General features: G+C 40.6%; 1 protein-coding gene across 7 annotated transcripts in view; it reads right to left on the reverse strand.

Moving 5' to 3' along the window:
- NHSL1 (NHS like 1) overlaps window positions 1-19,642 on the reverse strand; it is a 193,570-nt gene that overhangs the window by 32,355 nt on the left and 141,573 nt on the right. For all 7 annotated transcript variants that reach the window (XM_081141375.1, XM_081141373.1, XM_081141377.1 and 4 more), the window contains one exon: window positions 4,945-5,069. In XM_081141375.1, the coding sequence (XP_080997501.1) occupies window positions 4,945-5,069 (125 nt within the window). The remainder of the gene's footprint in view (window positions 1-4,944; window positions 5,070-19,642) is intronic.

Raw genomic sequence — 19,642 nt, forward strand, 5'->3', positions numbered from 1 at the left:
CAAGTGGCAGAGCTAAGACTTGAAATTTGTCTCCCAAGTGCTAAAAAGCCATGTCTCTTAACGTCATCTCTTAACTCCCCCACTTCCTCACCCTTCACACAGCCACTCTTGGTCCTTATTATGTTTTGCCTGTTACAACAGCCCTGTAACTATCCTTCTTAAAGACCTTACCCTCTTCCAAACCTCCCCTCATTTCCTGACTGCTCAAGTCAGAAGAATTTCTCTTTCACAACTAATTATTGTTGCACGTAAAATACAGTCATACTTTGGAGATATTGAGGGTTCTGTTCCAGACCACAAAAATAGAGTGAATGTCGCAATAAAGTGAGTCACACAATTTTTTGGTTTCCTAGTGCAAATAAAGGTTGTGTTGACTCTACACTGTAGTCTATTAAGTGTGCAATAGCATTATTTAAAAAACAATGCACATACCTTAATAAAAAAGATTTTATTGCTAAAAATACTAACCATCATCTGAGCCTTCAGTGAGTCATAATCTTTCTATTGGTGGAGGGTCTTGCCCTAGTAACATCAAAGGTCACTGATAACAGATCACAATAACAAATATAATAATAATAATAATAATAATGAAGTTTCAAATATTGCAAGAACTGCCAAGATGTGACACAGAGACTTTACAAAGTGAGCAACTGTTGTTGAAAAAATGGTGCAGACAGACTTGCTTGAGGCAGGGTTGCCACAAATCTTTAATTTGTAAAAAAAAAAAAAGCAATATCTGCAAAGCACACTAAAACAAAGCACAATAAAACGAGGTATGCCTATACATAAAACTCTTTATTCTGGTTAGTTCTCCCCACGTGAGAGCTGTAAATTCCTTGAGGCAAGTACAGATATCTTAATAACTTTTTCATGTTGCATAATCTGGTGCATAGCATATCTCCGTAAGAAACATTTATTGCACTGACTGCTGACTGCTTCTTTATGGAATGTTCTTCTCCAAGACTTCTGCATGGCTCACTCTTTTAATCCCAATCACCTCTTTGCTCAGGAAGGGCTACCCTTTTAATTAATTTCTTTATTCTTTTTATTTTATTTTTTATCCTCACTTGAGGATATTTTTTCCGTTGCTTTTCAGAGATACTAGGAGGGAAAGAGAGAGCGAGGGGGAGAGAGAGACATCAATGTGAGAGACACATCAATTGGTTGCCTTCTATACGAGCCTCAACCGGGGCGGGGATCGAGCCTGCAACCAAGGTACATGCCCTTAGTCATATTCGAACCCAGGACCCTTCAGTCGACGGGCTGATGTTCTAACCACTGAGCCAAAACAGCCAGGGCCAGGCCTACCCTTTTAATTTGAAGTTGTAACCTCCTGTCTTATTCTGCTTTCTTTTACTGCAGAGCACATGCGACTTTCTAATGCAGCACCACTGCTTATTTACTCTTAGTGTCTCCAAGCTCAGAGAATAGTCCCGCGCATATAGGAGGTGCTCAATAAATACTTGTTTTAAAAATGAATTGTAATTCTGTGCTTAAAGTAGCTCTGTTGAAGAACATGTTGAGGAGGGATAAAGGAACATGTCTGGGTCTAAATGATGACCGCTGGTGGCCACACAGCTTGGGAGCAAGAGTGTAACACTGTGACGTGGTGAATGTTGGCGAGGGTCACAAAGATTAATAACAACTTCTGAGTCAGGGTGAATGTTTACTGAGTAGTAATTGTTCAGTAAATGATTGTTGAATGAATGGGCCAGCTAAGTAGCCAATCACGCACTAAGCTCTGTGTGGGGTGCACACGAAGGAACCTTCACTTTGACCTGAAGATACCAGAGCACAAGTTAGGGAGAGGGACCCATAGGGACGGGCAGAGGAAGCACAGGACATACAAGTGTTAATCTCCATACCAATTTCAAGACCTCTGTCAGTGAAAGCAATACTAAGTCTTGCTAACTTTATATATATGTATTTAAATATATCTCCATTAATTTCAGAGAGAGGAAGGGAGAGGGAGGGGGAGAGAGAGAGAGAGAGAGAAACATCAATGATGAGAGAGTTGTCATTGACTGACTGCTTCCTGCACGCTCCCCACTGGGGATTGAGCCCCCAACCCAGGCACGTGCCCTGACTGGGACTCGAACTGAGATCCCCCAGATCCTAGGTCAATGCTCAACCGCTGGGCCATGCCCGGCCGGGCCTATTGTTAAGAAGGAAAAAAAAGCACATTCTTTGATAGAGAGCACTGTAATTAATCCAATAATTACGAATAAACAAAAAACATACATGGAGAACGTGCTCAAGACCATCTAATTAGATATGCAGCCGTGGGATGGAAAGTGGGTTTTTTGATGCTCCATGGAACCAAGAAAGTGTGTAAGTTAACACAACATTGAATGATGCGATGTAACAGAGATGAGGGCCAGAGAAGGGAGAGAGAGAAGGAAGTTATTTTTAAATACGAGTTAATATGATAGTATAACTTGTTAGTTGATTTTTAATTAATATATAATCTTTATAATTAATACATTATATGATTTGGTATTTATTTTATTCTGAAACAAATTTCATAGCAGAAGCTATTTTGAGAAAACATTCATATCTAATGATTTAGAAATTTTTGAATGTAATTCAACTTGGTCCTATATAGTTAAGAAAAAAGTTCCCCTTAAATATCACTAACAACAATATATTCCAAGGATTTCAAAACACTTTCAACCAAGGATCCATAAGGAAGCAGCTAAGTGCTTTTGTGAGGACCCAAATACAGGAAGGCCATGAGTCCAGCCAGTGTGGTAGAAACTGTAACTCAGAGGAGGTTGTGGGGAGCTCAGGAAACCCTCCTCCCTGCTACCCCACACTACCCTGTGACTCCATTTTACAGAAGGAACAGGTGGCCCCAAGAGATCTGTCTAAGGTCCTGTAATCATCTTGTGTTTCCCACTGTATCGGGCCCAGTGCTACCAAATCACACTGAGGTCCTTTTTTTTTTGCCCTGGAGGAGGTGCACCATTCCCAGAAGAAGTGCAATACCAGGTCGATTGTTACACGTGGACTGAGCAAGCTCCTATTCCATCTCCCTGCTCCAAAAATCCATTTAATATGTTGTCCTTGGAGAGAAGACGTATCAGATGTTAAACTGATAAGAACAGGTATCTATGCTTGGTCTTAGCCACCAGGCAGAGAAGCGATACACTGAGGTACTTCTTAAGCTTACTGGGACATGTCATGTCATTTTATTTTACATTATGTCATAAAGGATGACTTTCGTGTGTGTGTGTACATATGATCATTATCTGACTCATTTTCAACATGACAGGAGCCCTGTTTTCTAAGGGGAAATGACTTGTCCACACTCTCTCACACATTTAGGTGAGGGCTGCTTGGAGGGGTCCGTGGCGACACACATAAAAGTAGAAACTCGTTCACAGAGACTGAACTTCCCTCAAATGTGAGAATTTAGAAACTACCTTTCCATTTTCCAGAAGATCTTAGAATATGGTCTTGGTAATGCCGATCTGTCCTTCTGGATACTCACAACGCTGCACCCAGGAACCATCTCTGTTTCTCTGGGTCCCACTATAAACTGGATGCTCCTCCTACCCTGAGCACCAGTAAAAGGCTGATCAAAGGGTGCAAGCCTTCAGTTTACGATGAATAAGCTCCTTGGGATCTAACGTACAGCAGGTGACTGACTACAGTTAATAACATTGTGCTGTGTACTTGAAATTTGCTAAGAGAATAGACCTTAAGCGCTCATCTTACACATACACGGTAACTATGTGAGGTGATGGGATGTGTTAATTAACCCAAGTGTGATGATCCTCTCACAAAGTATACATATGTCAAATCATTGCACTATGCACAATTTTATTTGTCAATTATACTTCAATAAAGCTGAAAAAATTTTTAGATCAAAACAAAATTCCCATGATATAGTTTGTCTTCTGATTTTAATTTTTCCTAAAAATAGGTTTTTAAAATTAAAAACCAGATCAGCTTTGAAATAGCTGCTTTTCCTATTACAGTAAGAGACTTTCTATGTATACTTTAGAGTTTCAAAGGACTAACCTAATGTGTAAAAACACCTGTAAAGAAAAAGGAAAAACATTCTGTAATAAAAACCTGGGTCCAATCTTCATTAGAAGAACAAAAGTTTAAGGTAGTAATTTCCTATTTTTAAACAACTATTACCTACTTTTTCCTCTGATGTTAGTTATTTGAGGAAGGATAATAAATTCTGAATAATGTTCTTCAAACAATGAGACAGTGATGTATTGACCTAATTCCACTGAAATTTCTTAGGTTAATTTAAAATGGTTTCTAAACCAAACCCTGTTCATCAAACCTCATTTGTTTAAGTAATCTGTGTCAGTCAACATTGCTTAATAAAATGAAAAATAAAACTATGTAAGTTAAAAATCGCCATACATTGTTATTCTTTCATGTGCATTTAGTGCTGAGAAAATATATCTGTGTTGAGTAGTTTGCACTTATCACAAGAGATGGCGTGAGAAAAAGGAGTGCGGACGAAACAGCACCACGGAAGTGACTGACCAGCGCTGTGATACTAAGCAAAGCCACGGCCTCTGCGGGATCTACGTAAAAACACCGCCTGCTTGTGAAACAGTGGCTTTTGGCTCTTGTACTTAAGTTCTTGGTCACATGACAAAAAAAACACAACAAACCCAAAAAGAGAAATAAGACTTTTGTTTGTTTTACCCAAAAGAGAATATTCGAAATGCACAAATATACTTATTATGCTCCTTGAATAACTTCTTTGGATCAGGAACTTTTTTTTTTTTTTTTTTTTGAGACTAATTTTAGGCTTAGAGAAAACTTAGAGAGATAGCACTGAGAATTCCTTGTGTACCCTTCACCTGGTCCCCTCTAATGCTGGCGTGTTTTGTAGCCATGGGACACTTGTCAAAACTAAGAAATTAACTTGGGGTCCAATCCAGGGTCCCAGGTTGACTTTGGAAGCCTTACCTTCTGATCTGCTTCTTCATCTTCACCTTGATACTCGTCGCTGGGTGGACCAGAGCTGGCGAAGGTGGGGCCCTGGGAGTAGTACTGGGAGCTCCGGGAGCCATCCCGCCGCAGTTTGTCACAATCTGCAGAGGGGACAGGACGGGGGTGGAAAAGGGGCGTTAGAAACCAGAATTTCATTACTCCTCTTTATTTACCTTTTCTGGTAACATTTCCCTAGGCATAATAAGACTTCAAAATATTAATAGTATTAACAATGAAATGACAAAAATGACTACGGATTAGTAAAGAGCCTACTACGCACTACATGGCACGTTCATGGTCTTTACAGGGACGGCCATCAGCCTTACAACAACCCCCCGCGTCAAGCCTCAGTAATTAAATGAGTCCCTCCGCAGTGTTATGCAAGCAGTGGATTCAGAATTTGAACGCAGGGTCTTATGGACTATAATTTTTGACACATAACAATTGCCTATATAATTCCACATCGAAAACCACAAGCCATCCTCATGCTATCCTTGTTTCCTGGACTCGTCCGTCGGAAGTGGCATGAGAAATCACTGGTGAGAATGCTTTTGTTTTTAGTTCTCAATTTAACTTTGGAGCCATATAGCCTATAATCACTGCGTGGAATTTAATATGAAGCTGGTGGCAGTCTGAGATGCCTGCCAGTCCACAGAGGAATGCCTGGCACCGAGTGGCTGGTAACTAGGAGGTATGATGCCCCAGATCACAGGGGGACTGGGGCCACTGGCTGCTTTGGCAACTGGGCATTGTCTTCAAGGACAACCGGTTGCACTGATTACTCTCATCAGTGGGGGGAGTGCGGCAGTTCCAAAGGCTTTTTAAAGCCCCAGGAGCTTTCCCATTACCCAGATGCCACCTTAGAGGAGCATTTGCCTTGCAAAAGTATTTGCCCCAGGGTTCCTTTAAACACCAGCTTGCTAAAGGAGTGCAAAACGTGTTTGCTTCTGGAAATTTCCTCTTTGCACAGCTTTACAGAAGCATGCAAGTAAAGGCACATAAAGTAGGGCATCTTCAGAATTCCTTTCTAACACCAGGATCCAGGATTCTTCTTTAAAGAGGAGACATTACTTGCTTTCATGCACAGATAAAAATTCTCCAACCAGGGAACAAAAAAACCTCACTACTCTCCTTTGCTACCACACAATGGGAGTGGAAAGTTTCCAATCCAACGCTGCACATCAGATTTTTAAAAATCCCATGGAAAGAGCCATGAGGATCTTTTAGAGTGTCAAGCGAGCCCCGGCCAGGCTGCTCGGTTGGTGGGTAACCAAAAGGTTGCAGGTTCGATCCCCTGCCAGGGTGCATATGGGAGGCAACCGAATGATGTTTCTCTCACATCGATGTCTCTCTCTCTCTCTCCTCCCTCTCCCTTCCTCTCTCTAAAGTCAAGAAACATATCCTCAGAGGACAAACAATAATAAACGGAATGCCAAGCTAAGTTAAAAGTGCGTACATAATCACAGACAGCTAAATGTTATGACTTCAGTCACTGAAGGGATACATAATTCGTAGGCTGGGCTGGCAACCACTCTTAATATTGTGGAAAATAGAAATTTTCTTTTTAAAGACATCTGTTATTTCTTTATATATATATCTTTATTGATTTCAGAGAGAGGAAGGGAGAGGGGGAGAGAGAGAGAAACATCAGTGATGAGAGAGCCATCACTGATTGGCTGCCTGCTGCCTCCTGCACGCCCCCCGACTGCGGATCCAGCCCGCAACCCGGGCATGTGCCCCAACCGGGAACTGAACCACCATCTCGCGGATCGTAGGTCGATGCTCAACCGCTGAGCCATGCCCAGCTGGGCAAATAGAAATTTTTTTTTAAATTTCTGAAACTTCCAGAACACAACTTATTTTTTAATGAGTATTTACTCATGATAACTCAACCCTTTTCAGTAAGAGAGATTTTCACATTTTCTCCAACATTTGACAATTTCTCTAAAAAAATAAATCGTACAACCAGAATCTATACTGTCACTCTACAGAGATATTGTTACATACAGCATAATTAGTTTTCAAATGCTGTTCTATGCAGTTTTGGGATTCTGTAAATTTTTTATTTGATTTTCTTTAATTACCTCAAAGCTAGATTTTTTAAATAGTAACACTCAAGCTCGATAGTTTTACATTTCATTAACTTGTGCTACTAAATTAACTTTTCTGTGGTCCTATAAACCTGGAGTCTCCTAAGAATTCAGAGTGAACCTTGTAAAACACACTCATAAAAACCGTTACCACTTGCAGCTACTTACCATGTAATTCAGTATTTTCAAGTACTTGCCAAATGCAACAAAATACAAAGTGAAGGCTAAGGCCCTTTTAAATGAAGTCTTTCTGTTGTCCAAAATAGTATTTTCCCTCTCACTAAACGCCCCTATCATAAGTATGTTTGGAGTTATAAAACTTTGTAATTTTAAGAATCTGCATTGCGTATTGGATGTCATGTCAGATAATGTTTGAAAAAGATTCCTCTCCAAGGAAATGAGGGCCCCGAACTAGATCATCTCTAAAGCTGATACTAGCTCCAATATTCTCAACAGGAATACTAAAATAACAAAAATGACTTGATTCGTGTTAAATCTTAAAAGACCAAAATATTGGAATTATTCATATGTTAAAAGCATAGTAGTCTTACAATTATTAGTACTTCTAATAATAAATGGTGCGTCACTGTTTGACCCTAGTTCAAAAGACAATGCCTCCTTTTTCCTCAATGAAGTTTATGTCAGAGAAATGTTTAAATAGTAATATAACAAACCATAGTATATCAAATGAAAGAAGATGCCAGGTCTAAGATTCAACTAGGCAGTACACATTTATGGCAGATGACCAGTTTTCTGACTTACAGATTTTCTGAAATCTAGCAAACTCCTCTATATCCATTGTCATTTATCTTATTCCAACTCATAGGGAAATGTCGGAAAATGTCTCTGGTCAAGTTGCAACAGCTCTAGGTTTCTAAAACCATGGCTTTACTCATTAAAAACTGAGTTTATTGTCTGTGGAGTGAGGTATAAATAAGTGCAAGCCGTCAGGAGTAAACAAAGACTTCTCAAACACCGCGCTGAGTAAGTGCAAGGCAAAGGAGAATTTAAAGCCCGGTTATGCCAGCAACTCCAGGCCAGAAACCAGATACTAAGTGTAACAGAAGACCCGTCTTTAACGCATGCTCCTCTTGCAACAGAAATTAAGAGTAAAGCCCGTCATTGTTCTCACAGTGCTGCCCGGATAAAGGTGTCACTGTTCGTTGTGTCCTCTGGTTTCCCAGCCACCCATTTCCTACTCCTTGCCTGTCAAACTATTTGCTTTAGCGCAAGAACAATGAACAAACATTTCTTGGTAGACCAACGTTTTCAATATAGAAGGGAAAAATAATGTCATAGAACTAGATGGTTATCTAACCATCTCGTGAGTTTAATTAATACGGCTTTGGCCTCAAACCTTCAGGCAGCAAAGCTATTCGTTAGGCTTCCCATTTTAATATTTTAGACATGTTAAGGGAGTCTCCTACAAGAAGCTTTAAGGAGTTATTTTTAAAATAATTTTCTCTATTGGAAATCCTTGGTGAATTTCCACTTTGTATGTTTTGTCCTTTAATTTGTCGAATCAGCCACAATGAGTTGGAATATGCAGCCATTACAAAGATCCCGAAATCTCAGTGGCTTAACACAACCAGAAGGTTCCATGCCGCACATCTCCCTCCTCTCCTTGTCCAGGCTGAGCTAGCAGAGGCTCTGCTCACCACAGTCACTCAGGGACCGGGGAACAGGCAGAGGGACAGTCCCCCTCCACTTGTGCCGGGACAATCGCAAGAACGAGGTGCATTTCACACCGGCTCTTGGAACTTCTGCCAGAGGACCTAAGGGTCACTTCCACTACTATTTCTTTAGACAAAACAAGCCACATGGCCATACATAACCTCACAGGGGACAAGAAAGGACAATCCTATCTCATAAGAAAGGGAGAAAATGAGAATATCCAAAAACAGCTCTAGTAACTCTTCCGAACAGAGGGACAGTACTGAATCTAAGACTTCCCAGATTTCTGTTAGTATTCTCCCAACACTTATTTAATGTTTATTTCCAACCCTTGAATGAGGCTGAGAGCCCTCTGATGTGAAATCTGCAACAGCAACAAGCTACCCTCTGTGTTTCAGGAGGCTGACCGTGGGCGAGACACTACACTGAGGAGCTGCTGAATGTCTGGAATCCAGACAGACCTGGAACCGCTTACGCCTATGTGACCTCAGGGACAGCATTTTAACCTTTGGGAAACTCAGATTCCTCCTCTGTACAGCTGGGAAGTTACTCCGCCGGGGAGGCTGCCGTGAGAATCAGTTAGCAAACACGTCCGAGTGCACTGCTCTCCAAGGGCAGACTAGGTGCAGCTAAGCCAGAACTTTGCACAGAGCCCTCGCGTGGCAGGTGCTCAGACAACGGCCACTGCTGGCGGAGTCCACCACAGAAACCATAGCTACTTCAAACTCTCCCACTTTTAAAAGCCAGTAAGCAAGTCCATAACAAGATTTGCTTGGCTGCACAATTCTTTAAGATTCTATCATTTTACAAAGCTGTGGGTTCCATCTTTATCAAAACATCATGAGGCTGTATTTTTCCCTATGGATGTACAATGAATACATCATACTGGGATTCTCTTACTGTCAATGGCCTGAATATTTATTTCTAACTGCTCTCAATCCAAAACAGAGCTAAAATATTTTAATTGATCTAACTTCAGAATTTATAAAGTCAGTACTTACTTTTACAAAACCCGAAGCCTCCTACTTATGGACATTTTACATAGGAAGGGTGTCAGCCAGGTGCTTGGTAAATGTATTTAATGTAGCATAACTATTAAAGCAAGGACAATACAGAGGTTCTTTGATCTGAAAGTACGTGTTAGGAGTTGAACTGTGTTCCCCCAAAAGCCCTAACCCCTGGTATCTGTGAATGTGAGCTTGTTCAGAAATAGGGTCTTTCCAGATGTAATCCTGTTAAAGTGAGGTCATTAGGATGGGCCCTGATTCAATATGACTAATGTCCTTAGGAGAAGAGAAAATGGACACCCTGCAAGCATGGTGGAGGCCCTGTGAGCCTGTGGAACCTGTACTGCCATTATCTGTAAGTGTCTGGGAACCTGTGATGGTAATATACATTATATTTTATTATATATATTAGTATCAATTCGAGAATTTATAAAGTAATTTCCAGAAGGGGTCAAAGGATTTTATTTTGCACATCAAAATGCTGAGTCTAACATTTTCATTACACCTACGAGATACGTATTATTTCAACTCCAGACATGCTTTGCCATTGAGGAAGAAGTGAGTCCTTTTCTAACCTTAATTTCAATAGACCTTAAATACTAATATTCTTTAAACTGAACATTTACTTATTTATTTCACTTTGTACTGATATATTTTCTTATGAAAATGTAAGGGTAGGGAAAAAATTATAATGGAACTGGTTTAACATCTTTTCTTTCTAGGAAAGAGTTCAAGGGCACTAAAACCCCAAACTGAGTGTAATGATTTGCCAGATAAAGGCCAGTGTTATTAGAGACAGTGGTAAGTGTGGTACAGAGAGATATGGAGGAGGGTAGCTTTTCATCCTAAGCACTATAATTGTCTGCAATTTACTCTCAGGAAAGAGCACCAGCTTTGGGGCCAAAATGCCTGGATTCTAATGTTGGCTCCACCACTTGGAGCAAGTTTCTTTTTGTGTCTCAAGGTTTTCTTATGTAAAATGTGGATAATTATAATCACCATCCCTTAGGGTCACTGTGAAGAGACAATAATTTATGTAAAGTGCTTAAAAGAGCAGCTCATTCATAGGGAGCCTTCTATCAAAGTGCACATGATTAATATACAGTAGCTACTGTCATGTCTGCTGAGAGCACCTTTCCCCACTACAAAAGGTAACTTTTCTTGAGACCTTAGAGATTAGCCCCTGAGGCTGAAGGACATGTTTCTTGTCCAGAGTCGCACAGTTTTTCAGTAGCAAATGGGCATCTCTTGATGCCCCATTCCTGTCGAAGTTTCTTTCCATGATGCTCTAGGCTTGTCTTACGGATTATGAAACCCAGGTGTCAAATTTCTGGTAGATTCAGGTTTCCAAACTTCTATCCCAGTTATTTATCCATCAGGTTATCAAGAACAGTTAAAGACCAGTTCTATGGCATGTCTTTTCCCAGGAGCAGAAGACTAAGAGTACACAAGACTACAATCATACATGTTTAGAAGAAAAGCAATTCCAGTTCAACAGCTAAATCAGCTACTACTTAGCTAAAGGATCTAGTTTAAGCTTTCAAGTAAGCACACAGGAAAAATTTACTGCACTCAAATGCTATGCTTTGTAAACATTAGAGAATTTATTTTCTTAACAAAATCAAACCAAAATGCATTTTAAAATAAAAGGGATTTACCTTCTAGTTCATTAGTTTATTGGGTTTGGCAATACTGGAAGAGAAAGAGAAACCATACTGATACTATAGTTAAGATTCTGCCTTGCTTGTCACACATATTGAATTTTCCAAAATTATACCTGTATCTTCCCTAAATTCTTCAAAACAGCTGAATGTCAATATATTTAAATTGTCTTTAAGAATCAACAAATTAGAACATAATTAAGAAACTATAAATAGTCAAATGTTTAAGTTACTCAGTTATTTGTAGCATATCAAGTGAGTTGAAAAGCTATGTTAAATCTGAAAGACACCATGGATTTAATATAGATCTTTTCAATGGATATTTCCCTAGATAATTTGATAGCAATTTTAAAGGATAGATTCCACATAAATATGCCCTTTTGGTTTAGTATTAGCAATAATGATTCATTCTTTCTCCCCTCGCCCCTTTAGGGTAAGAGTTCTATATGTAGTTATATAGGAATACCTACCATGACATAAAAGGATGCTATTATATATGGAGTATTAAATTCAAATTTATCTTCCAATAAGTGCATATTTGAGTCCATAAAAGCATTTCTTTATCAATCCTCACTTCAATACGTAGCATCTGAAGCACCATAAAACATAAAAGGGAAAGGAGAGAATATATGGCTTTAATGAGTAAGCCCCAGTCTCTCTAAAAGCTCTGGAAGTAAATAACTCTTCTCTTAATGGTGCATGTAAGACAAAATGTTCCAGCTGCTAGAGTATCATTTGTGTAACTGTGGGTAAGAAAGAGAGGATCAATCAGGGCCAACTATCACCCAAGTGTCAAGGAAAAGGGAGTCCCCCTGAAGGGAATGACCCTCAATTTGCTCAAGACCCCTGCTAACAACAGCCAGGTAGTGAATGACAGCAGTCAGGTGCTCAGACTCTGAAAGTCAATAGCTGTGTGTTCCAAACCTAGACTGCATTGAGCTAGTGGGGCATAAGGGATATATTCCAACTTTCAAGGTGCTTACAAATTAGCTGACGGATAAAGAAGTTCACGTGACAATTTACGGAGCAGTGGTTCTCCAGATTATAGCAGCCATGCCATCAGTGTTTATTAAGCACAATTGGGGAGCATGGGTTGGCCCAGCATCAACACAGAATACAGTGGGAAAGGGGCCCCAATCATATCTGTTCAAGAAATAAGATGAGGGAAGAGCAGGTGGATGAAACAGGGAGATAATGTCTAGTCTCTACCAGGGTCATCTAGCCAAGGAAATTTAGTCCTGGTGGAACTTTAGGGAAACTGACCAAACCCAGCATCGAACAACTAACTGCATCATGGGCAACTCCCAAAAGATTTCTGTTCAGATAGAACAGATGTTACAGGAAAGTTTCCTTTACAGAGAAACCTCCCAGAAAAGTTGTGGGAAGGAGTGAGGTAGGAAAGAGGAGCTGGTGATGGAGTGCCACCTTAGCAATAAATGGGTTTCTTTGCCAAGAGAGGAAAAAATATAAGGAGACTGCCAAATTCATATGCCTCAAAGTCACTTTAGCGCAATTCCAAATGACTTCTCATTCACTTAACATAGTGTGTTTGGCAAAATAAAGTGATCAGGATGGGCAAGGTGGAATATTACAGAGGGAAAAAATACACATTGTGTCATCAGCTCAACAAACAGGAAATGAATTTGCTGACTAATGTATTAGTACACTGGAAAGAGTTCCTTTTCCCTCCATAGCCGGGAACCAGTGACATTGATAGGAAACACTGTAAGGCAATCTCATTTTATGTAGAAGAGTCAAAAAAACCCAAAAAGGTCATTTTGATTAACAGTCTCCCTTTATGGTTAATTCCTATTGGAGTGGAATGAACACCTCCCGCAAAATTAAATATTAAAAATTAAAACTTAAGGGGCTGGATAAAACTGTCTCTTAAAAGGTTATTTGCCATTGCAGAAAACTAAATTTAACATTTCTTCTCTTCACATACACAAATTAATTTAAGGAGACTTGAAGCACTAAATCTGATTGAATTAAGGTAAAAGCTGTCTGATGCCCAGGACAAATGCGAGAGAACTACAGATCTGCCAGTTCTGGTTGAGCACCACCAGAGCGCAGCCAAATTGGAGGTGATATCATTTCACTTTAGAATGAAAAAGCCCTATCACTGGCAGGAGCGGAGCATCACCAAGGTTACTCAATATCAAATAGCCTGCAGAGATTCTAAACCAACACTAGAGACTTCAGTTGTACAGTGAATGATAACAAACCTTACCCACAATGTAGCATTTTTATGCTGCCCTGAGCGAAATATAGAGGCCACTCAAGTTACGCACTTTATCAGGAATTAAAATAGAATTGCTGAAACAGCAGACTGGCTACAGACACAAAAACAAAACAAAAAGCCTTTTGTTTAAACAATCCATCGTGCTTTGTTAAGACCTGGATCATTTAAATGACTGTCTCTGCTAGTCTATCTTTTGTGTGTTGCTTACCATTAAAAAAAGGACTTGCCTCTTTACCTCCTGTAAAAGCAATGAGTGTTCATCTTCCCTTTGCTCTCGCTTCTGACTTCCTCTCACAGGTTATTAACTGCTCTTTCAGGGTTACCATGATCATAGTTAGAATCGCAAAAAATTGGGTGAGCCATCAAACCCAACATGAGAAGGTAAACTGCCCCTTTTTGTACAGCATGTCCAAATCTGTCGATTCCTAATTTTTGTCTTTGCTCTTCTCTTTTCTCAACAGAGAATTTAATCCATTGTTTCATCAGGTTGGGCAACTTTCTCTAAGGATATAAAATTCCAAAAGAAATACCTGTATTTCTTTTTAAAAGTCTTAGATAACATCATCTGTCTTTGAAAATTCAACCTAATTAAATTCACAAGTACTGAACAAAAGAGCACCAAGTGAAGTCATCCTTCTCGCCAAAGAACTAGCAACATATGGGGTCCCTGTTTCCACCAAGCCTCCAATATGACCTAATGAACAACCTCAACATTGTTTTGCTCCATGTCGAAAAGTGCTCTCTCCGATTCTCTCAGCTTAGAGGCAGAGGGTGAAAGCTGCCCTCCGCCTGCCTCTGAGGCCGCTGCCTACCGCCTCCTCAGGGAACATCCTCCCTCCCATTCCCTCTTAGTCTCTGAACTCTTTTCCTCTCCATAGCTCCTTTTGACTACAACTGTGCTTTAATTGGCTCTGGTTTTGAAAAGAAGCAATAATATTACCTCTATCCTGCCACCACCTCAAAATACTATCCTGTTTCTCTTTGCTTTGGCAGCTTTTACTTTATTTCTTTAAAATTATTTGTATTATTTCTCTGCTTATAAAAGTAATTATTATCTCATGGAATCCGGCTTCTTCACTCCAAAGACTTCCTTGAAACTGCTCTCTTGAAGGGCACTAACGGCTACCTAACCATCAACTCAGTAGCCTTTCTTCAGACTCTCTCCCCATCCGTGAGGACCGTGAGGACTGCCCTGTCCTGATTTCCTCTCTTCTTTCCCAACTACTTTTACCAACTTCTTTACCCTAAAATAAAGCCTGCCAGACTAACCCTGAGCTCTCTCCATCCTTAATCTCACTCCCATGTTTTCACCAGTTGTTCTGTGGCTTCGGCTCCCATCTCTCTCCCGAGTTCTAGATGACCTTTCCAGGACCTGCACAAACCCAACAGTATTTATAGAACCATGAGCTGGGCGGTGTGCTGGGGTCACACAAATGACAAGCAAAGATCCCGCTCTCAAGGGCCTTACTATCAGGTGGGGAGATAAACGTGTAAACCCAATTATGTAGCTTAGTATGCAGTTTAATGGAGGGGTATAAGGTTCAGTGGGAATGTGTGGAAAAGTGTAGAAGGCATGCCAGGGTCTTCCCTGGGGAGTCCAGGAAAGCTCTATGGGGACCCGGGCACCCACAAGATTCTCAAAGGAGGGACAGGAGTTGGCCAGGTGTGAGAGGCAGTGGTTCAGAGAGAGAAGGAATGGACTGGAACACGCAGAGGACAGAAATCGAGGACACCAGCATTCCAGTTGGACCTTATCTTTACATGTGAAGGCACAAGGTAAAGAACTTGGGTGGAGGGGTAGAGAAGCATGGGGGAGGAGAAAGGGTGATACGGCAGATGAAGCAGACTAACAGGGGTCAGATCATAAAGGTTGTCAGATTCCGGGGAAGTTAGGTTTTATTCTGTCAGTGATGAGGCATGATCAGGTTTATGTTTTAAAGACAACACCCAGGGACAAAGGTGAGTCTCAATGATGCTACCATCATCAGCCTCTACATGAGTGACTCATACATCTATCTTATCTCCCCTGCTAGCTTTAAGCTTCTGGCAGAAAGCAGCAACATCATTCATCTTGACGCACCTACGATATCCAGCCCAGCACCTCACTTGTACGAGCTGCTGAGAAAAATTTTATGTCAACACGAACTTAGATTTTAGACAACCCAACGTGTCAGGATTTGTGCTCAGCAGTAAATTATATTTCTGTGTCAATAAACTTCACACACAGCAGTTAAGAACCCAGAGGCTAATCAGAATTTTAGAGCTTAGACGGAACTTAAGGATCATAAACTGTTTTCCAGAAGAGAAGCAAAGTACAAAATGGGGTATGACTTTCCAACATCCCACCGGCTACTGGCGGCGCTGGAATCAGCATTCTGGTCTCCCATCGCATCTTCTGGAACAGTTCATAACCACAGAACAAGGTGTCAATGCTGCTACGGTTTAGGGAAGATAAAACACTGTATTTCCACACCCCCCCCCCCCACACACACATACACCCAACTGTAGGCCTATCTTGGTTTAAACTAGAAAATAACTTAAAATTCTATATGAATGAATATAAGTAATTTAATGTTTCTTACTTGCAAAAAATAAGACTCTTTCCTTAACCAGTGATATTTCACCTTTTCCTTTTACAAATCAATTTTACTGAAGGATTCTTCAGAAAGAATGCAAGTAATGAACGAGGAAGAGTACACTCAGCTGTAAGAGCTAAGCCATGGGTGTACTTAATATTTTTAAATCCTTATGTTTTTTACTTGTCCCTTCTGTAACCAATGGCTTTTTTTTTTAATCCATGAAGGTACTGATGACCTATTATAACCCTAATAATAAGCACTAAATGCCATTAAGACAAAACATGGTTACAGATATTAAGGTCAGACATGACGTCTAATGATGAAGCTTCCTTTATTTCTCTTAAACTTAGTTGAATTTTAATGAAATCGGGAATGAGTGAAGAGATTTCTCTTTTGTTATTTTTTTATTGATTTTTAGAGCGAGAGGAAAGGAGAGGGAGAAAGAGAGAGACATCTATGCAAGAGCAAAACATTGATCGGCGGCCTCCCTAACACACGCCCCCAATCGGGGATCGAGCCCACAACTCGGGCATGTGCCCTGACCAGGAATTGAACCGGCAACCCATCAGTGCATGGGACAGATGGACGCCCAACCAACTGAGCCACACCAGCCAGGATGGAAGAGATTTCTTAAGCAACTGTAAAGCTGCCTTTAGGCATCCAGGAGCTGTTCTGCACTCCCTAAATTAACTGGCTGAAGAAACCAAATCTGCCTTGGGCCTTTAGCTTCCCAGAGAGAGCCCTGTCCCTATGACCCTTCTGAAAGCTGAGGGTGGCTGAAGAAAGAGGCTTCAAAAGGAGGGGCCCTCAGGGTCTGAGATCACAGCAGGCCACTATGCACTGAGGCTAGAAACCTGATTTCCAGTCCTGGCAGGGTCACCTACAAACTGCACAGTAGCTATAAACTAATCCCCTTGCTTCTATGGGCCTTGGTTTACAAACCTGCAAAATGAAAATGGGGTTTAGTAATCAGAGGACCTGGGGGCTCCCTTCCAGCACCAGCATGCCAGGCATCTTTCAAAGGCTGATGGTGAATGGAAAGAAAGGCACCTTGCTGATGTGGAGGAAATGAACCTCAGTGTAAACTGTCTGTGGCTGTCACTGTCACTGTCACCTGGTGATGTTCCTGTTTTCTACCATCCCTCTCCCTACAGCGCATCTCTGGAGTATACTGGGTGGGATAGGAAGCTCCAGCTAAATCATGACAGCCATTTGGAAAAGGGCTGAAATTTATAAAATTTTTACCTGTATTCCATGCACTTAAGTTAAAATGCACACTTCCTTTCCTCCACAAACTGCTTCTATGTGGAGATATTTTACCTAAAAAGTTCATTTTATTCCCATGCTAGCAGATATTATTATCTTTATATTAGAGATGAGCAAAGCTCAAATGGCTGATAGGACAAACTCACAATCAAACTGAAATCACAGACCCTTAGTACATAAGAGAGTCAGGATTTGAGCCTAGATGTGACTCATGCACTTTTCACTAAATCTGGACTTTTTCTGCTAGAAAGCAAGGACAACAGGAGGTTTCAAGAATTCAGGTCATAGTCTAGGATTTTAAATTTATTTTCCAAGTGCAGTTGACATTTCATATTATATCAGCTTCAGGTATACAACACAGTGATTAGACATTTATATGCCTCTGAAGTGATCACCCCAGTCATAGTCTATTTTTTTACCAGTAACAGTAATGGTTACATAGATGTTTGCTTTATAAGTATTTGTAGAATTGTACATGTTTTATGTATTTGTCTGTGTTATGTCATAATTTTTTTTAAAGTGACAGGAAAAAAAGGTGAAGAATTCAGTGTTGTTACCTCAAGGTGGGCAAAGCAGATGCTCCTCTTGAGTGTGTATGAAGTGGTGAGCAGGTGTGCCATTCCAAGAGAGAGAGCTCTCAGTCAATAGCCACAGGCTATACATAGGAAAGCATCTCCCAGACAGTCCTGCAAAAAGTGCCACAGGGCCCCCAAGAGGAGAACCTATAGCCCACACCACAGGACATCTGGGATAGCCCAGGGACCCATGTGCCCAAGGCAGACAGGTAAGACAGCCACGGCTCTTCTTCAAACCCAGAACAGAAGCACTGGTCTAAGTTAAAGGGAACTAGTACACTTCTTAACAATGAAGGGTAGATGCAGTGACCCTGAGATAAAGTCTATGTGTCAAGAAACTGTCATAGAAGCCTGGCTAACCCCACTTAGAAACCTTGTCCATCATTTTAAGAAAGGTGTACCATTCTCTAACGTTGAACAGGATGGTACACACACACACACACACACACACACACACACACACACACAACTGTTTTTAATCACTTGGAACAAAGAGTCATTTCTTCACATCGTAAATCCTCAACTCCAATATCTCCAGATATAATAAATGAAACCCTCTGACTTTGAGTCAACACAGGCCAGATTCAACATTCCTCCCTGTGCTCACACTTCCAATTCTAGAACCACAGAGCAGGCTGACCTGCTAAAATGGATTTCCTCAGGAAAGAGAGCTGTGACTAAGGAACGTTTCTGACACCAGCAACAGATGCTCTTGGGAACTAATTTGGGCAGGAATGTACACAGATACAGTAACTAAACTGCCTGTTAAACACACTGTGAGAAAGTATGTTTACCTCTCTCCCAAGCTGGGCTTTTTGGGGATGGAGTCTTAAAAATAACACAGCTTTCTTTCAGCCTTTAATATGCTCTTAATTTTCAAATGAGCTCTATAGGTTGTTAAGAAATAAAACCTGAACCTCTCATTGAGCCAGAGCAAGCCCACCCCTTCCCCTCAATTCCCCCTTTCCCACTTAATAAAGCTAAAAATTATCCAGATAAAAATCCAGTTAGGTAAAAGTTGCTTATCACCACAGCTAACGGATGAAGTCCATGAAGGGTTCAAACAACTGTGGAGATTAAAAAGGTAGAATTCTTCTGGAAATTCAATAAAAAGCTGAGTGAATTCTTTATGGATAATGGGATCCATTTTCAGAAATTTACTCTTCATTTCTAGCCAGATGTCCTGCAGACCCAAATATCAAAATACTAGTTTTACATCCAGGTACAGTAGGCCCTCCAATAGTGTTGTTTTGTTCAACAGTGTTTCGTTATAACATTTATGAGATACTGTAGGAAAGTAACTCTTGTTTATATCAATTAGCCATAAAATTGGTGTCATTATATGTCATTTTGTTGTAGCTCCAAGTGAGAACTTGCTATACCTGTTTATCTCTAGTAAGAAATAAATCAACAAAACCAAATCATTTGATCTAAAAGCATGGCCAACAAATTCTATCAGATTCTCCAGAGACAAGCCAACGATAAATACTAAAGATCTCTGCTCTATTGGACCAGAACAGAGAAAAATTGCACATGGAAGATGCCTGAGCCGGGTGTTCCACATGCCCTGGAAGCCCATC

Source organism: Miniopterus schreibersii (genome assembly GCF_964146895.1).
Source record: "Miniopterus schreibersii genome assembly, chromosome: 6".
In the NCBI taxonomy this organism is placed as follows: domain Eukaryota; kingdom Metazoa; phylum Chordata; class Mammalia; order Chiroptera; family Miniopteridae; genus Miniopterus; species Miniopterus schreibersii.